The sequence below is a fragment of the Myodes glareolus genome, chromosome 13 (assembly GCF_982192425.1).
Source record: "Myodes glareolus chromosome 13, mMyoGla1.1, whole genome shotgun sequence".
In the NCBI taxonomy this organism is placed as follows: Eukaryota; Metazoa; Chordata; class Mammalia; order Rodentia; family Cricetidae; genus Myodes; species Myodes glareolus.
This window is the reverse complement of record NC_142038.1, coordinates 49,673,261-49,689,866: the sequence shown is the minus strand read 5'-3', so window position 1 is coordinate 49,689,866 and position 16,606 is coordinate 49,673,261. Positions and strand designations below refer to the sequence as shown.

The following is a 16,606-nucleotide window of genomic DNA, read 5'->3' as shown; positions in this document are numbered from 1 at the left end:
CAGATATCACCACTCCTCACAGATATTCTCAGTCACTTTTATTTTTTTCTTCTCTCTGAACATTCCACATGAATCACTATTTAACTGGAATTGATTTTTCCATTATTAATAACCTTCTTAATAAGAGAAAATAATAGTTTGTTAGTTACCACTTGTTTGTATTCTTTGCACCTTCCAAAATTAGATTGTTTTCTCTGACATTTACTCTTGTTCCATTCTTTTGCTGTTTACAAGTTAATTTTTTAACACTTTCTCTCTGTAATGATTAAAAAGAGAATCAAGATAAACCTATGAACTCAAATAGAAAGGAATTCCCAGCTTTCTTCCTCATGTCTGAATCATCCACATTATCTTATCCCTTGCTTCATTTCAACAGAAGTAGACCTTTATAAACATTTATAGGTCTAAAGTCTCACATGACTGAGAAGTATGGTTTAGCTGGGTATAAAATTCTTCAGTCAACTTTCTTTTATTTTCCTTTTCCTTTTTTATTGCTTTATAAATAATACCATTCAAAATTTCCACCTCCTCCCCTCCTCCTATTTCCCTCCCACTCTCCTTACTCAACCTCTCCCTCCCCCTCCAGTCCTAAAAAGAAGGCAGGGTACCCTGCCCTGTGGGAAGTCCAAGGCCCTCCCCCCTTCATCCAGGCCTAGGAAGGTGTGCATCCAAACAGACTAGGATCCCAAAAGGCCAGTACATGCAGTAGAATCAAATCCCAGTGTCATTATCATTGACTTCTCGGTCAGCCCTCATTGTCAGCCACATTCAGAGAGTCCAGTTTGATCACATGTTCCATCAGTCCCAGTCCAGCTGGCCTTGGTGTGCTCCCATTAGATCAGTTACTAAGTCTCAGTGGGTGGATGAACCACTCGTGGCCCTGACTTCCTTGCTCATCTTCTCCCTTTTTCTGCTCTTCATCTGGACTTTGGGAACTCAGTCCAATGCTCCAATGTGGGTCTCTGTCTCTTTCTCCATCCATCACCAGATTAAGGTTCTATGGTGATATTCAAGATATTCTTCAGTGTGGCTATGGGACAAGGCCAGTTCAGGCATCCCTCCTCTACTGCCCAAGACCTAGCTGGGAACATCCCCTTGGACACCTGGGAACCCCTCTAGAGCAAAGTCTTTTGCTAACCCTAAAATGGCTCCCTTAATTAAGATATCTTCTTCCATGCTCCCATATCCACCCTTCCTGCATCTCAACTATCCCACTCCCCCAAGTTCTCCCCAATCCTCCCCTTCTCCCTTCTCTCTCCCCCTCTCGCCTTCACTCCACTCCACCCCTACCCCTATGCTCCCAACTTTTGCCCGGCAATCTTGTCTGCTTCCAATTTCCAGGAGGATCTATATATGTTTTCCTTTGGGTTCACCTTATTATTTAGCTTCTCTAGGATGATGAAATATAGGCTCAATGTCCTTTGTTTATGACTAGAATCCACTAATGAGTGAGTACATATCATATTCATCTTTTTGGGTCTGGGTTAGCTCACTCAGTATAGTGTTTTCTATCTCCATCCATTTGCATGCAAAATTCAAGATGTCATTGTTTTTTACCACTGAGTAGAACTCTAATGTGTATATGTGCCACACTTTCTTTATCCATTCTTCCACTGAGGGACACCTAGGCTGTTTCCAGGTTCTGGCTATTGCAAATAGTGCTGCTATGAACATAGTTGAATAAATGTTTTTGTAGTATGATTGGGCATCTAGCCTTTCTATACACAAAGAATAAAGAAGCAGAGAGGGAAATCAGAGAAACATCACCTTTCACAATAGCCACAAATAGCATAGAGTATCTTGGGGTAACACTAACCAAGGAAGTGAAAGATCTATTTGACAAGAACTTTGAAGAAAGAAATTGAAGAGGATACCAGAAAATGGAAGGATCTCCCATGCTCTTGGATTGGTAGGATCAACATAGTAAAAATGGCAATTATACCAAAGGCAATTTATAGATTCAATGCAATCCCCATCTAAATCCCAACAAAATTCTTCACAGACCTTAAGAGAACAATAATCAACTTTATATGGAAAAACAAAAAACACAGGATAGCCAAAACAATACTATATAATAAAAGTACTTCCAGAGGCATTACCATCCCTGACTTCAAACTCTATTACAGAGCTACAGTAATGAAAACAGCTTGGTATTGAAATAAAAATAAAGATGTTGACCAATGGAATAGAATCAAAAACCCTGATATTAATCCACAAACCTATGAACACCTGATTTTCGACAAAGGAGCTAAAATTATACAATGGAAGAAACAAAGCATCTTTAACAAATGGTGCTGGCATAACTGGATGTGAACATGTAGAAGAATGAAAATAGATCCATATGTATCACCATGCACAAAACTCAAGTCCAAATGGATTAAAGACCTCAATATAAATCTGACCACACTGAATCTAATAAAAGAGAAAGTGGGAAGTAGTCTGCAACACATGGGCATGGGAGACCACTTTCTACCTATAACCGCAGTAACACAGACAATAAGAGTAACAATGAATAAATGGGACCTCCTGAAACTGAGAAGTTTCTGTAAAAGCAAAGGACACTGCCATTAAGACAAAAAGGCAACCTACTGAATGGGAGAAGATCTTCACGAACCCCGGATCAGACAAAGGACTGATCTCCAAAAGATATAAAGAACTCAAGAAACTAGACATCAAAATTCTGAATAACCCAGTTAAAAAATGGGGTACTGAACTGAACAGAGAATTCTCAACAGAAGTTTAAATGGCCAAAAGATACTTAAGGTCAAGTTCAACTACCTTAGTTATCAGGGAAATGCAAATCAAAACAACTTTGAGATACCATCTTACACCTGTCAGAATGGCTAAAATCAAAAACACCAATGATAGCCTATGCTGGAGAGGATGTGGAGTAAGAGGAACGCTCATCCATTGCTGATAGGAATGCAAACTTGTGCAACCACTTTGGAAATCAGTGTGGCAGGTTCTCAGGAAACTGGGAGTCAACCTACCTCAGAATCCAGCAATTCCACTCTTGGGAATGTACCCAAGAGATGCCCAATCATACTACAAAAGCATTTGTTCAACCTTCTTAAGATGTATGCTGAGAACCAAATTCCTCTGAAAATAGCAACAAGTGTTTTTAACCGCTGAGTCATCTCTCAAGCCCCTTCTCAATGATTTTTTTAATGGAAACATTTTATTGATTATACTGGAAGAGGACAGGTGGGCTAGGCACAGACCCTAGTACAAGTTGGAAGTACAGAACCACCTACAAGTTGTGTGAACAGGGCAAGGAACATCTTTCTACGTTCAGATGATAATCTTTCTTTTTGTGTAGGTCTCAGCTGTGTAATTCATGCTATGGGAGGGAGAGTAATCCTGGTGTACACTCTTGGATGTTAGTATGAGTACAGTGAATGTACCTTCCAGTTCTAATTTGAGGCTCAATATAGGGCTCTAGGCTTCATAGCACACTGTAGATCCATTACAGCCTGGCCTGGCCTAGCTGCCATCGCCATTTCCAGAAGAGTCTGGAGATTTGAAGGGAGACATAGCAGAACAAAAATTTGTGTTAAAGTGATGAGTTGTGGCAGTTGTCACAATACCTAAGAACCTAAGTTTGCTCTCCAGATCTCACATACACTAAGGACTTAAGTACCTTGCAAGTTGCCTTCTGATGGCCACTCGAGTACCATGGCATTGTGGGTGATCACACAAAAACCATAAACCAACCTAGGAAGACTGACAACTGACCGACCTCACTACTTGCGCAAAGTTAGGAGAGATGAAGTCCAGCCTGGACTACTGATCAACCTTAGGAGAGAAGAGGGCATGTTAAAAGAAGTAATGATGACCAAGATTTCAAAGAAGGACAATTGATTCATCTTATCACCTGACAGAAGAAAGTGGAGATCAATCTGGCCTAGACAGCTTATGAATCTTACTCTTGAGGAGGAAAGGGAGAGAGAGGAAAACAGATCTCCTCAGATATTTTTACATCTAATTTTACATTAGTTCTTCCATCATAATTTCTCCATTCATCTATAGTTAGCTGAACTTTAGACTTAAGTAGTTTATTTCAATAAATACTCATGAATGGCCAGGCAGTGATGGCGCATGCCTTTAATCCCAGCACTCAGGAGGCAGAGGCAGGCAGATCTCTCTGAGTTAGAGGCTAGCCTGGACTACAGAGCACAGGCTCCAAAGCTACACAGAGAAACCCTGTCTCAAAATACAAAAAGTACTCATGAATACTGATATAACATTTATTAATTCTTTACTGTTTGTTGAATTGTTTTCTCTGTATTTGAACAATATAAATTAGGTAAATTATTGAGCCAAAATTGCTTTCCTTCACAACATTCCTCAGTTACATTGTATATAAAATGTTTCTTGGAAGTCTGAGTTTCTGTTTTTTGACTTATAAGTCAAACCCAACAAGTACTTTGGCGTTGAGTACATCCCCATCATCAAACGTCTTCCTGTTATGGTTAGTATTACTTGTCAATTTAATAGGATCTAGAGTCCCTTAGGGTACAAGCCTTCAGGTACACCTGTAAGGTTCCATATAGGTTGAGTAAGACTTTGAGTATTCCCATCGGGAGGCTTTGGGTTCTATATATAATCTGTAGATTGGACATGTATCTTTAAATTGGTCCCTTTTGTAAATGTATGAACAAAAGCATAGACATTTTTAAAATCCAGCCCTGCAGAGATGGGGATAAAACAGAAAACAATAGAGGAAAAATTACATGCATATTATATTATACAAATTACATACATATTCCTACTTATACTGCAGAAATTCTAGAGGCATCAGAATAGCTGGACTTAAAAGCCTAGAAATGGCATCATCCGAGGTGAAGTATTCAGAGACAGCTCCTATCTTAACATATTTGCTTTTCCCCACTAGTTTTGGTTAAAGAAAACCCTGTGTCCTTGGATGGCTACTGTGAGGGGAACTGATGAGAAATTGTGTAGGATATGTAATAGGAGAACTAACTACAATGAGCCTTTGAAATTTGAAGGAGTTAAATGATACTGACTTGATACTAAAATATAATATAAAAATAGCCTCCTTCAGTGAAAATCTCTGCTCCTCTAGTCATACCCAATTCATTACCTGTTTCACTTCAAATTTTTTCCTTTTGGGTAGAAAACAGAAAATTTGGGACAGGGCAGCTCATGATTCTCATTCAATTAGGTCAGAGGTGGAGGCAGATGTCTTGGCTACATACATGCTAGCTTGACCTGTAATACAAAACTCTATCTCCAAAAAGCAATCAACTAAAAAGAGTAAGAAAATAGAAAATATAGACTGTAAAAGAATAAAAAATACATAAGAAGGAAAGAAGGGAAAAATGGACAGCAAAAGAACAAAGGAAAATAAATAGGGAAAGAGCAGCTCACACTCACTGGAGTGCTTCCGGTTCCCCTTAGGATAATGACTTAAGTAAGCACTCTCAATCTACTCAGAGCTATCACTCTGCTAATCAGTTTTTAAAGCTGAATTAGAACAAATGCTTGGAAGCTGAACACAGTGGTGCACTCCTTTAATCCCAGCACTTGGGAGGCAGAGGCAGGCAGATCTCTATGAGTTCAAGGCCAGTTTGGTCTACAAAGTGAGTTCCAGGACAGCTGGGGCTGTTTCATAGTGAAACCTTGTCTTGAAAAACAAAACAAGACAAAAACCCAAACAAACAAAAAAACAAAAAAAAGCAAAAACAAAACAAAAGACAAGCGCTTGGCCTGGGAATGTGGCTCAGTGATCACTAGCATGGAGGAAGCCTAGGGTTCAATCCCTAGCACTGAAAAATCTGAGGAGATTTTTCACATAGAAAAATATAAACAAACCAATGCAAAGAGACTCTTGGAAGAACTATACCATTTTCAAAGAGGAAAAATGGGAGGGAAATCCTGGGAAGAAAACTGTATTATTATCATCAGAGGGAAAAAATCATTGCCTCTAACCAATAAGAATGAAAGAGCTCTGGGAAAATATGAACTTAACAAATGAAAAATTTCAATAGAAGGGCTTAATAATAAAGTTTAAAAGCTCCCTCAAACAAGCCAGGTATGGCAGCACACACCTTTAGTCCCAGTACTTAGGAAACAGAGGCTGATGGATCTCAGGTCAGCCTGGACTACAACGCGAGCTCTAATCCAGCCAGGGCTACAGAGTGAGACTTTTTTCAAGAAAAAAAAAGAAAATCAAAAATATACCTCACTAAATATTGAAAAATGCTTTGGGGGCTGGAGAGATGGCTCAGAGATTCAGAGCATTGACTGTTTTTCCAGAGGACCTGAGTTCAATTCCCAGCAACCACATGGTGGCTCTACTTTTGCATCAGTCAAAGTCTGAGCGTTGCAGGGATACGTCCTCTCACCACTACTCTTTGATATATTCCTGGAATTAATAATAGCAGCAGCCCTGGAGGATGAGGAGATAGGCGTGCAGATAGGTGGTGTGCGAATCAATAACTTGTGTTTTGCCGACGACACAGCACTACTTGCTGAAAGTCCAAACAAGCTGCAGGCCATAGTAAATAGAGTGGTGGAAGTCAGTGAAAACCTTGGCTTGAAAGTAAACATAGAGGAGACTGAGATACAACACATGGGAAGGGCACACAAGGATTTTAACATTGTAATAAAGAATCAGAACCTCAGGCAAACAGTCAACTTTGCCTATCTAGGAGGAAGCCTCATTTCAAAGGAGGGAACTGTTTCAGACATCAGGAGGTGGATAGGAATAGTGAGGGCTGCACTCCAGGCAACAGAAAAGGTTTGGTCAACAAGAGCCATAATGACAACAACAAAGTTACAAGTGTATAAGACACTTGTCTTGAGCTGACTTCTTTATAACTCTGAAACTTGGACAATGAAATGCTCCTCACAACAGAGGCTGAATGTGTTTGAGATGGCATGTCTCAGGAGGATTCTGGGCATCACATGAAGAGACAGGCTACACAACAATGACATTAAGAAACATCTCCATCTACAGAAGGAAGTAAACTACAGGATACGACAATAGCGCTTGAGAGACCTCGGCCATGTTATGAAAATGAATGACAGCAGATATTCAGAGATAGCACTGCTTGGAGGAGTGCACAGGATAAGGCAAAGAGGAAGGACCCACACACAAAAGAAAAAACACTGGGTAGACAGCATAAAGGAAGACTGTGGAACCTCGGGTATGACAGTAACACAAGCATCTAGGACTGTCCAGGATAGGAACAACTGGAGAAGCACCATAAACGGGCTGCCCAGGCATGCTTAAGCATTGCTGGGGCATAGATGATGATGATGATGATGATGATGATGATGATGATGATGACATGGTGGCACATAATCATCTGTGATGAGATCTGGTGCCCTTTTCTGGATTGTTGGCTTACTTGCTAGCAGGATACTATGTACATAATAAATAAATAAATAAATAAATAAATAAATAAATAAATAAATAATCTTTTTTAAAAAAAAACAGAAAAACACTTTTAATTAGAAAAAATATAAGTATAGAAATGAGAGGAGTATACCAGAGTATAGCTGAATTAAAAGAACTCTGTGAAAAGGGGGGAGAGAGAGTCAATGAAGGAGGGGAATCAATGAAATAACTAAAAATTTGAAGAAGCTGAAGGAAACCAGTCCTGGGCGAAATAATGCATGACTGTTAATTTCTAAATGGTTGAGGTAGTGAAACTCCTATAACAATATATAAAATATGTATGACATATATTGATAATGAGAAAATGATTAGATTCAGATTTCATAGCAATTACAATTGTTCAATCATCTCAAAGACAAAACTTAATTCTGGAGAACAATTATTTTCAACCTAAAAATCATAAGTACAGTTCTAATCAAGCTTGGAGGTAGAATAAAGATATTTTAATATGTTTAGGATCACAACAAGAGTAGCCAGGCATGGTGGTCCATGTCTTTAATCACAGTACTCAAGAGGCAGAAACAGAAGATTCTCTGTGAGTTCAAGGCCATGTGCACCTGAAAACAAATATCACATGCACAATTTTTCAAAGATCATAACAAAATTTATCTTTCATACATCCTTTTCTGAAAACTACAGGATGGTGTCTATAAAATGAAAAGGTATCTCAAAGTAGAAAAAGAGACTTTCAAGAAGAGCTAATAGTTATAACTTCAAAGTGTTTCCTATAAGAGAAACAGAAGGGACATTGCCAAATTCTTTTTATGAGGCTACAGTTAACCTGATACCAAAACCGCACAAAGACTCGACCAAGAAAGAGAATTACAGACTAATCTCACTCATGAACATGGATTCAAAAGTACTCAATAAAATACTAGCAAACCGAATCCAAGAACACATAAAAAAAATCATCCACCATGATCAAGTCGGCTTTATCCCACAGATGCAAGACTGGTTCAACATATGGAAAATCTATCAATGTAATCCATCATATAAATAAACTGAAAGAAAAAACCCATATGATTATTTCATTAGATGCTGAAAAAGCATTTGAGAAAATCCAACACCCCTTCATGATAAAGGTCGGGGATACAAGGAACAACATATCAAAATATAATAAAAGCAATATACAGCAATCTGAGAGCTAACATTAAATTAAATGGAGAGAAACTCAAAGTGATTTCACTAAAATCAGGAATAAGACAAAGGTGTCCACTCTCTCCATACCTCTTCAACATAGTTCTTGAAGTTTCAGCACTAGCAATAAAACAACAAAAGGAGATCAAGGAAATTCAAATTGGAAAGGAAGAAGTCAAACTTTCGTTATTTGCAGATGATATGATGGTGTACATAAGTGACCCCAAAAACTCTTCCAGAGAACTCCTACAGCTGATAAATACCTTCAGTGATGTGCCAGAATACAAGGTCAACTCAAAAAAAAAATCAGTAGCCCTCCTATACACAAAGGATAAAGAAGCGGAGAGGGAAATCAGAGAAACATCACCTTTCAAAATAGCCATAAATAAACATAAAATATCTTGGGGTAACACCAACCAAAGAAGTGAAAGACCTGTATGACAAGAACTTTAAGTCTTTGAAGAAAGAAATTTAAGAGGATACCAGAAAATGAAAAGATCTCCCATGATCTTAGATAGGAAGGATCAACATAGTAAAAATTGCAGTTCTATCAAAAGCAATCTATAGATTCAATGCAATACCCATCAAAATCCCAACACAATTCTTCACAGTCATTGAAAGAAAAATAATCAACTTCATACGAAAAAACAAAAAAAAAAACAGTATAGCCAAAACAATCCTGTACAATAAAGGAACTTCTGGAGGCAGCACCATCCCTGACATCAAACTCTATTATAGAGCCACAGTCATGAAAACAGTTTGGTAATGGCATAAAAACAGAGATGTTGACTAATGGAATCAAATTGAAGAGCTGAATATTAATCCACACACCTGTAAACACCTGATTTTTGACAAAGAAGCTAAAGTTATACAATGGAAAAAAAGAAAACATTTTCAACAAATGGTGCTGGCATAACTGGATGTCAACATATAGAAGAATGAAAATAGATTTATATGTATCACCAAGCACAAAACTCAAGTCCAAATGGATTAAAGACCTCAATATAAATCCGACCACACTGAACCTGATAGAAGAGAAAGTAAGAAGTAGTCTTCAATGCATGGGCACAGAAGACCACTTCCTAAATATAACCCCAGTAGCACAGACACTAAGAGCAACAATAGATAAATGGGACCTCCTGAAACTGAGAAGCTTCTGTAAAACAAAGAACACAGTCAATAAGACAAAAAAGCAACCTACTGAGTGGGGAAAGATCTTCACCAACCCCACATAAGACAAAGGCCTGATCTCCAAAATACATAAAGAACTCAAAAAAATAGACATTAAAATTATAACCTAATTAAAAATGGGGTACTGAACTAAACAGAGAATTCTCAACAGAAGATTCTCAAATGGCCAAAAGATACTTAAGGAAATATTAAACATCCTTAGCTTTCACGGAAAAGCAAATCAAAAAAACTCTGACATACCATTTTACACCTGTCAGAATGGCTAAGATCAGAAACACCAATGATAGCCTATGCTGGAGAGAATGTGGAGTAAGGGGAACACTCATCCATTACTGGTGGAAATGCAAACTTGTGCAACCACTTTGGAAATTAGTGTGGCAGTTTCTCAGGAAACTGGGATTCAACCTACCTCAGGATCCAGCAATACCACTCTTGGGCATATACCCAAAACATGCTCAATCATGTTACAAAGGCATTTGTTCAACTATGTTCATAGCAGCATTGTTTGTAATAGCTAGAACCTGGAAACAGCCTAGATGTCCCGCAACTGAAAAATGGATAAAGAAAATATGACACATTTATACATTAGAGTACTACACAGTGGGAAAAAAAGAAAAAAATAACATCTTGAATTTTGCCTGCAAATGGATGGAATTAGAAAACACTATCCTGAGTCAGGTAACCCAGACCCAAAAAGATGAACATGGTATTACTCACCCATAAGTAGATACTAGCTATAAACAAAGGACATTGAGCCTATAGTTCAGTATCCTAGAGTAGCTAAGTAATGAGGTGAACCCAAAGAAAAACATATATAGATACAGCTGGTAATTGGAAACAGACAATATTGCCTGACAAAATTGGGAGCATGGGGGCAGGAGAAGAAGGAAAGGTAAAGGGGAAGAGGAGAGGTGAAGGGGAGGCTTGAGAAGAACTTGAGGAAATGGGATAGATGAGGTGGAAGAAGGTCAGAAATGAGAGCAAGGGAAGAGATATCTTGATTGAGGGAGCCATTATAGGGTTAGCAGAAACTGGCTCTAGAGAAATTCCCAGAAATCCACAAGGATGATCCTGCCTCAAACTATAAGCAATAGAGGAGAGGGGGCCCAATCTTGACTTGCCCTTTTAGCATACTGATGATTATATTAAATATCACCAGAGAATGTTCGTCCAACAACAGACAGAAACAGAGGCAGAGATCCACATCAGAGCACAGGGCTGAGCTCCCAAGGTTCAGCTGAAGAGTGGAAGGAATGAGAATATGAGCAAAGAGGTCAATACCATGAAGGGTTCATCCACTAAAACAGTTTACCTGAGCTAATGGGAGCTTACCAACTCCAGCTGGACTGGGAAGGAACAAGCATAGGACCAAACTAGTCCCTCTGAATGTGTTTGATAGCTGAACGGCTGGGGCAGACTGAGGATCCACTGGTAGTGGCATCAGGATTTATCTCTACAGCAGGTACTGGCTTTTTGGGATCCTATTCTCTTTGGATGTATACCTTGCTCAGTCTAGATATAGTAGGGAGGGCCTTGGACCTTCCACAAAGCAATATGCCTTATCCTCTCTTAGGATTAGATGGGGGTGGGTGGGAGGGTGTGTGGAAGGAATGGGAGGAGGGGAGGGAGTGGGAATTTGGATTGGTATTTTTAAAAAAATCTAAGAATTAAAAAAAGAAATTATGTAATAATTCTTTTTTAAGAATAAAATTAAGAATAATTTTTAAGAGTTAATGTAATAATGAATAAATATCATTGTATCTTTTAAAAAAGAAAAGAAAGAGAGAGAGAGAGAGAGAGAGAGAGAGAGAGAGAGAGAGAAGAAACAGAAGGGAGAACATACAAAACAGGGGGAAGTGGAATGATTGTCCGTGTGATCATTCCAGAATGATGACCGTGTCTCAAGCATAGCAAACAACAGTGGTCCAGTCTGGATCTTTGTGACTCAAGAAATTGATGTTGTACAGAATATTCCTTGGTGAGTCCCTTGACATCCTATCTTCTCAGTCACAGGAACCTATTAAAATGCGATTTCTTAAATCCCATGAGTAAATGGGAGAACAGAAAGATACAAAAAATATCATAACTTGGAAACTTAACTAGAATAAAAGACAGAATCCCATGGATGACAACAAGGAGAAGTTCCAAGCTGTGTAAAAGAGGGAGAAAGCAACCGCCTGATTTAAAAGGGAGCTGGTATCTTGGAAGACACGGGAATCACCACGTGTGGAATTGCACTGGGAGGCAATCGGAATCATGGGAAGACAGGGATAAGTGCTATTGGTAAAGAAAGTTAAAAGCCAAAGCAGTTATTAATGTCAAGAAAATAAGAATGGAAAGCATAATTATTATACAGCAAAGTCCCTAACACATAGTGAAAAGAGGCATGAAAGAGCTCAAATTTAATCCAGTCTACCAAGGACTCAGTTGATAATGCATGAGACTAAGATATATTTTTAAAATCAGTGGCAGCAGAGGTGACTGAAATGCCTAAAAATGACTGTATCTTGGGAGAGAAACAGAGATGGCAACAATCATTGTATATTAGGTCTTTCAGTGTTTGGTTTTTAAAAATAAAGGCTGCATTTTATTCTGGAATAACATGAATTTTTAAAGGCCAGAAAGCTGCAGTTCTTACAAGTCTCACCACCACTGAAAAATAAGTTCTGAGACATTGCTGATAATAATAGGAAAAGCTAAATATGCTGACTGATGTGAAAACTAGAAAAATGACTTTTAAGAAAAGGTACTTAACGAATTGTGAACAGGCATAACCCGATACAGAATGGAGAAGATAAAGATCCAATGAGAGCGCTGAACTCGGGCAGTTTAAGAGGCAAATTGAAGCTAAGCATGTAGAAGGAAACAATTCACCTATGCTTGTTCTGGTCTGAGAAAGCAGATGGAGAAGCTTCCTCCCTCTTCTGTGAGGCCAGGATGATAATCTACTGCCCAACCCACATGAAAATTGTGTTGGAAAACCCTAAAGGTATGTTGACATATATACCTGTGCATCAAACTAATCATGGTAAAGATTAGTTTATCTTGAAGACACAAAAATTTAAAAGCTAAGTAACACATGGGCAATTTAAACAAATATTTTTAAAAATTTGTGAAAGAAATAGAAAACAACCTTGATGTCAAAATCTCAGTTGGGTGGTGGTGGCACACACCTTTAATCCCAGCACTTGGGAAGCAGAAGCAGGAGAATTTCTGTGAGTTCAAGGCCAGCCTGGTCTACAAAACAAGTTCCAGGACTGCCAGAGCTGTTACTCAGAGAAACCCTGCACTGGAAAAAAAAATGGACAAACAAAAATCTCATTTTTTTTTCTCTGAGAGCAGTCATCATAAAGATGAAATATCGAAGCAATTCCACAAATGCAAAGCTGACCTACTTGCTACAGCCAATACTGGAGCATTTGCAGGTTATTGGAGATTTTCACAACTAATACCAATGTATAGTACTTAGGGAAGAAGGAGTGTGAACATCGCGGAGCAGAGAGTATTATAAAAAGTATAGAAGAAGAGTGAAGACCTTGAAAGTGGAAGAATTTTACGGTTCACAAAAAACTGGAGAAAAACTTTAGTTGTTCTGTGCTATGAACAGTTTTACTAAGTGGTTTATGAATAGCACAGTATTTGTTGACTTCTTGGTGGATGATTGATTCTGTTTTATAAACATCACCATTTGAAACAGGAGGTTTTTTAGATTTTCTTAAATTTTCGTGGGGAAACAGAATTTAATGTAAAATCCATGGGGCAGAATGCCTTTAATCTACCTACCATCTTGTCGCTGTAGCCTTGAAAAAGAGAATAGCACTCGTACAACGCAAGGTGGCGCTGCAGGCTAAAAAGAGAAAAGGGAAAGGGAAGGGGCGAAAATGCACAAAGGATAGTCTAGATTTCCGACAAAGCCTTAGGAAATGACATAGCAGTAGCAAGCGCTGGGAGAAGGTGCCTCTCCCTTTTCATAGCAAATCTTAGTGTCCTGATCACTCCTAAGGATTCTGCTGCTGGCATTCCAGAGAGCTGCTTGAGACAAAGTGGAAGGATTTTGGGTTTTATTTTGAAAGTCTTAGAAAGAATGGAGTTCAGATTGGAGCGACCTGTGCAGAAAAGGCAAGTACTGTTTCTCTGTGTGTTCCTGGGAGCTGCTTGGGTTGGCGCCGAACAGCTTCAGTATTCTGTGGCGGAGGAAACTGAGAGGGGCACTTTCCTGGCCAATCTAGCTAAGGATTTGGGGTTGGGGCTGGAGGAACTGTCAGCTCGGGGGGCTAGAATTGTTTCAGACCAGAACACGGGCTTTTTACTGCTCAGTACGCTTACTGGAGATTTAATTCTGAACGCAAAGCTGGACCGGGAGGAGCTGTGCGGCCCCACGGAGCCCTGTGTGCTGATGTTCCAGGTGCTGTTGGAAAACCCATTTCAGATTCACCGCGCTGCACTGCATGTCAGAGATATAAATGATAATTCCCCAGTATTTCTAGACAAAGAAATTCCCTTGAAAATATCAGAGAGTACAACTCCTGGGGCAAAATTTCTACTGGAGAGGGCGCTGGATTACGACGTGGGGATGAACAGCCTGAGGAACTACACCATCAGCGCCAATGCCTATTTCCACATTCACGTGCACGACGGAGGGGAGGGCACTATCTTCCCTGAACTGGTACTGGATCAAATGCTGGACCGAGAAGAAATAGCAGAGTTCACCTTAACTCTCACAGCCTTAGATGGTGGATCTCCACCCAGGTCTGGGACAGCCCTGGTGCGCGTCCTGGTGTTGGACGTAAATGACAACTCCCCTGAATTCGCGCAGCCCCTCTACAAAGTACAGTCACTTGAAAACACTCCTGTTGGCTCCTTGGTTGTGGCCGTGTCTGCTAGGGATTTAGACACGGGAAGTTACGGACAGATAGCATACGCATTTTTTTATGCCACCGAAAGAATTCTCCAAACGTTTCAAATCAACTCTACGACTGGGGATCTTTATCTTAAAGGTGAACTCGACTACGAAGCAATTCAAGCTTACTCAATAACGATACAGGCCAAAGACGGCGGGGGACTTTCTGGAAAATGTACTGTGGTTGTAGAGGTAGTGGATGTAAACGATAACTCACCTGAACTTCTCATGTCATCGCTTACTAGCCCAATTGCGGAGAACTCACCAGAGACAGTCGTTGCTGTTTTCAGAATTAGAGACAAAGATTCGGGGAACAATGGGAAAACTACATGCTCCATTCCGCATGATCTCCCCTTCGTCCTGAAGCCATCTGTGGAAAATTTCTATACTCTAGTAACAGAGACGCCTTTAGATAGAGAATCGCAAGCCGAGTACAACATCACCATCACAGTCACCGACATGGGCACACCCAAGCTCACAACCCAGCACACCATAACAGTGGAGGTCTCTGACGTCAACGACAACGCCCCAGCCTTCACACAAAGCTCCTACACCCTGTTTGTCCAAGAGAACAACAGTCCCGCCCTGCACATAGGCACCATCAGTGCCACAGACTCAGACTCAGGCTCCAATGCCCACATCACCTACTCGCTGCTGCCAACCCACGACCCACAGCTGCCCCTCTCCTCGCTCATCTCCATCAATGCAGACAATGGGCAGCTGTTCGCGCTCAGGTCGCTGGACTATGAGACCCTGCAGACCTTCGAGTTCCACGTGGGCGCCACAGACCAAGGCTCGCCCGCGCTCAGTAGCCAGTCGGTGGTGCACGTGCAGGTGTTGGACGCCAACGACAATGCGCCCTTCGTGCTCTACCCGCTGCAAAACGCCTCTGCGCCCTTCACAGAACTGCTGCCCAGGGCGGCTGAACCTGGCTACCTGGTCACCAAGGTGGTGGCTGTGGACCGCGACTCGGGACAGAATGCCTGGCTGTCATTCCAGCTGCTCAAGGCCACAGAACCAGGGCTGTTCAGCGTGTGGGCTCACAATGGCGAGGTGCGCACCTCCAGGCTGCTGAGTGAGCGCGATGCGCCCAAGCACAGGCTGCTGCTGCTGGTCAAGGACAATGGCGATCCTCCAAGGTCTGCCAGTGTCACTCTGCATGTGCTGGTGGTTGATGGCTTTTCTCAGCCCTACCTGCCTCTACCAGAGGTGGCGCGAGACCCCGCCCAAGATGAGGATGAGCTCACGCTGTACCTGGTCATTGCCTTGGCTTCTGTGTCTTCGCTCTTCCTCTTGTCTGTGCTGCTGTTCGTGGGAGTGAGGCTGTGCAGGAGGGCCAGGGCATCTTCTATGGGTGGCTTTTCTGCGCCTGAGGGACACTTTCCTGGTCATCTGGTGGATGTCAGCGGGACAGGGACTCTGTCTCAGAACTACCAGTATGAGGTGTGTATGACTGGAGGGTCAGGGATAACCAGCGAATTTAATTTCCTAAAGCCAATTGCCCCCAACTTCTTAACCGAAAGCACAGGGAGAGGAGCAGACTAAGAGCCAAGCCCTACGACCTGGGGATACAGCCCTAGTTGAAAGCATGCCCTTGCTGCCTGTAGGGGAATGATTTTATGCTAACATCGTGAGGTTAGTTAATCTAGTTCAGAAAAGAACTCCTTTGCTTATTCCCAAGAACTTTCTCTCACGAATGAAATTCATGTGTTGTGAGCTATCTAAAATTTAATTTGATTCCTCTTTGTGTCTAAGCATTTGTTGAACTGTGACCTATTCAATGACAAATCTTGCTAGGGGTGGTTTAAACAGTTTTTCAGTCATCTAATTTCTTCCTTGATATTTATGTTCTGAGTCGTCTGAAGTCACATATAAAAATCCTTGCCTTACATTTAGGGAGGTTATACTCCACAGAATTTCCTTAAGTTTCTTTAGTAATTACTGAGCATCTT

The 16,606-nt window shown here is 40.6% G+C and overlaps 1 protein-coding gene across 1 annotated transcript; it reads left to right on the top strand.

The window, feature by feature from the left end:
- Nucleotides 1–12,902: 12,902 nt before the first annotated feature.
- LOC125390511 (protocadherin beta-7) lies at nucleotides 12,903–16,502 on the top strand. The gene has a single exon (XM_087896112.1). The coding sequence runs from the start codon at nucleotides 13,839–13,841 to the stop codon at nucleotides 16,197–16,199; it is 2,361 nt and encodes a 786-aa protein (XP_087752238.1). The 5' UTR covers nucleotides 12,903–13,838; the 3' UTR covers nucleotides 16,200–16,502.
- The last annotated feature ends 104 nt before the right edge of the window (nucleotides 16,503–16,606 follow it).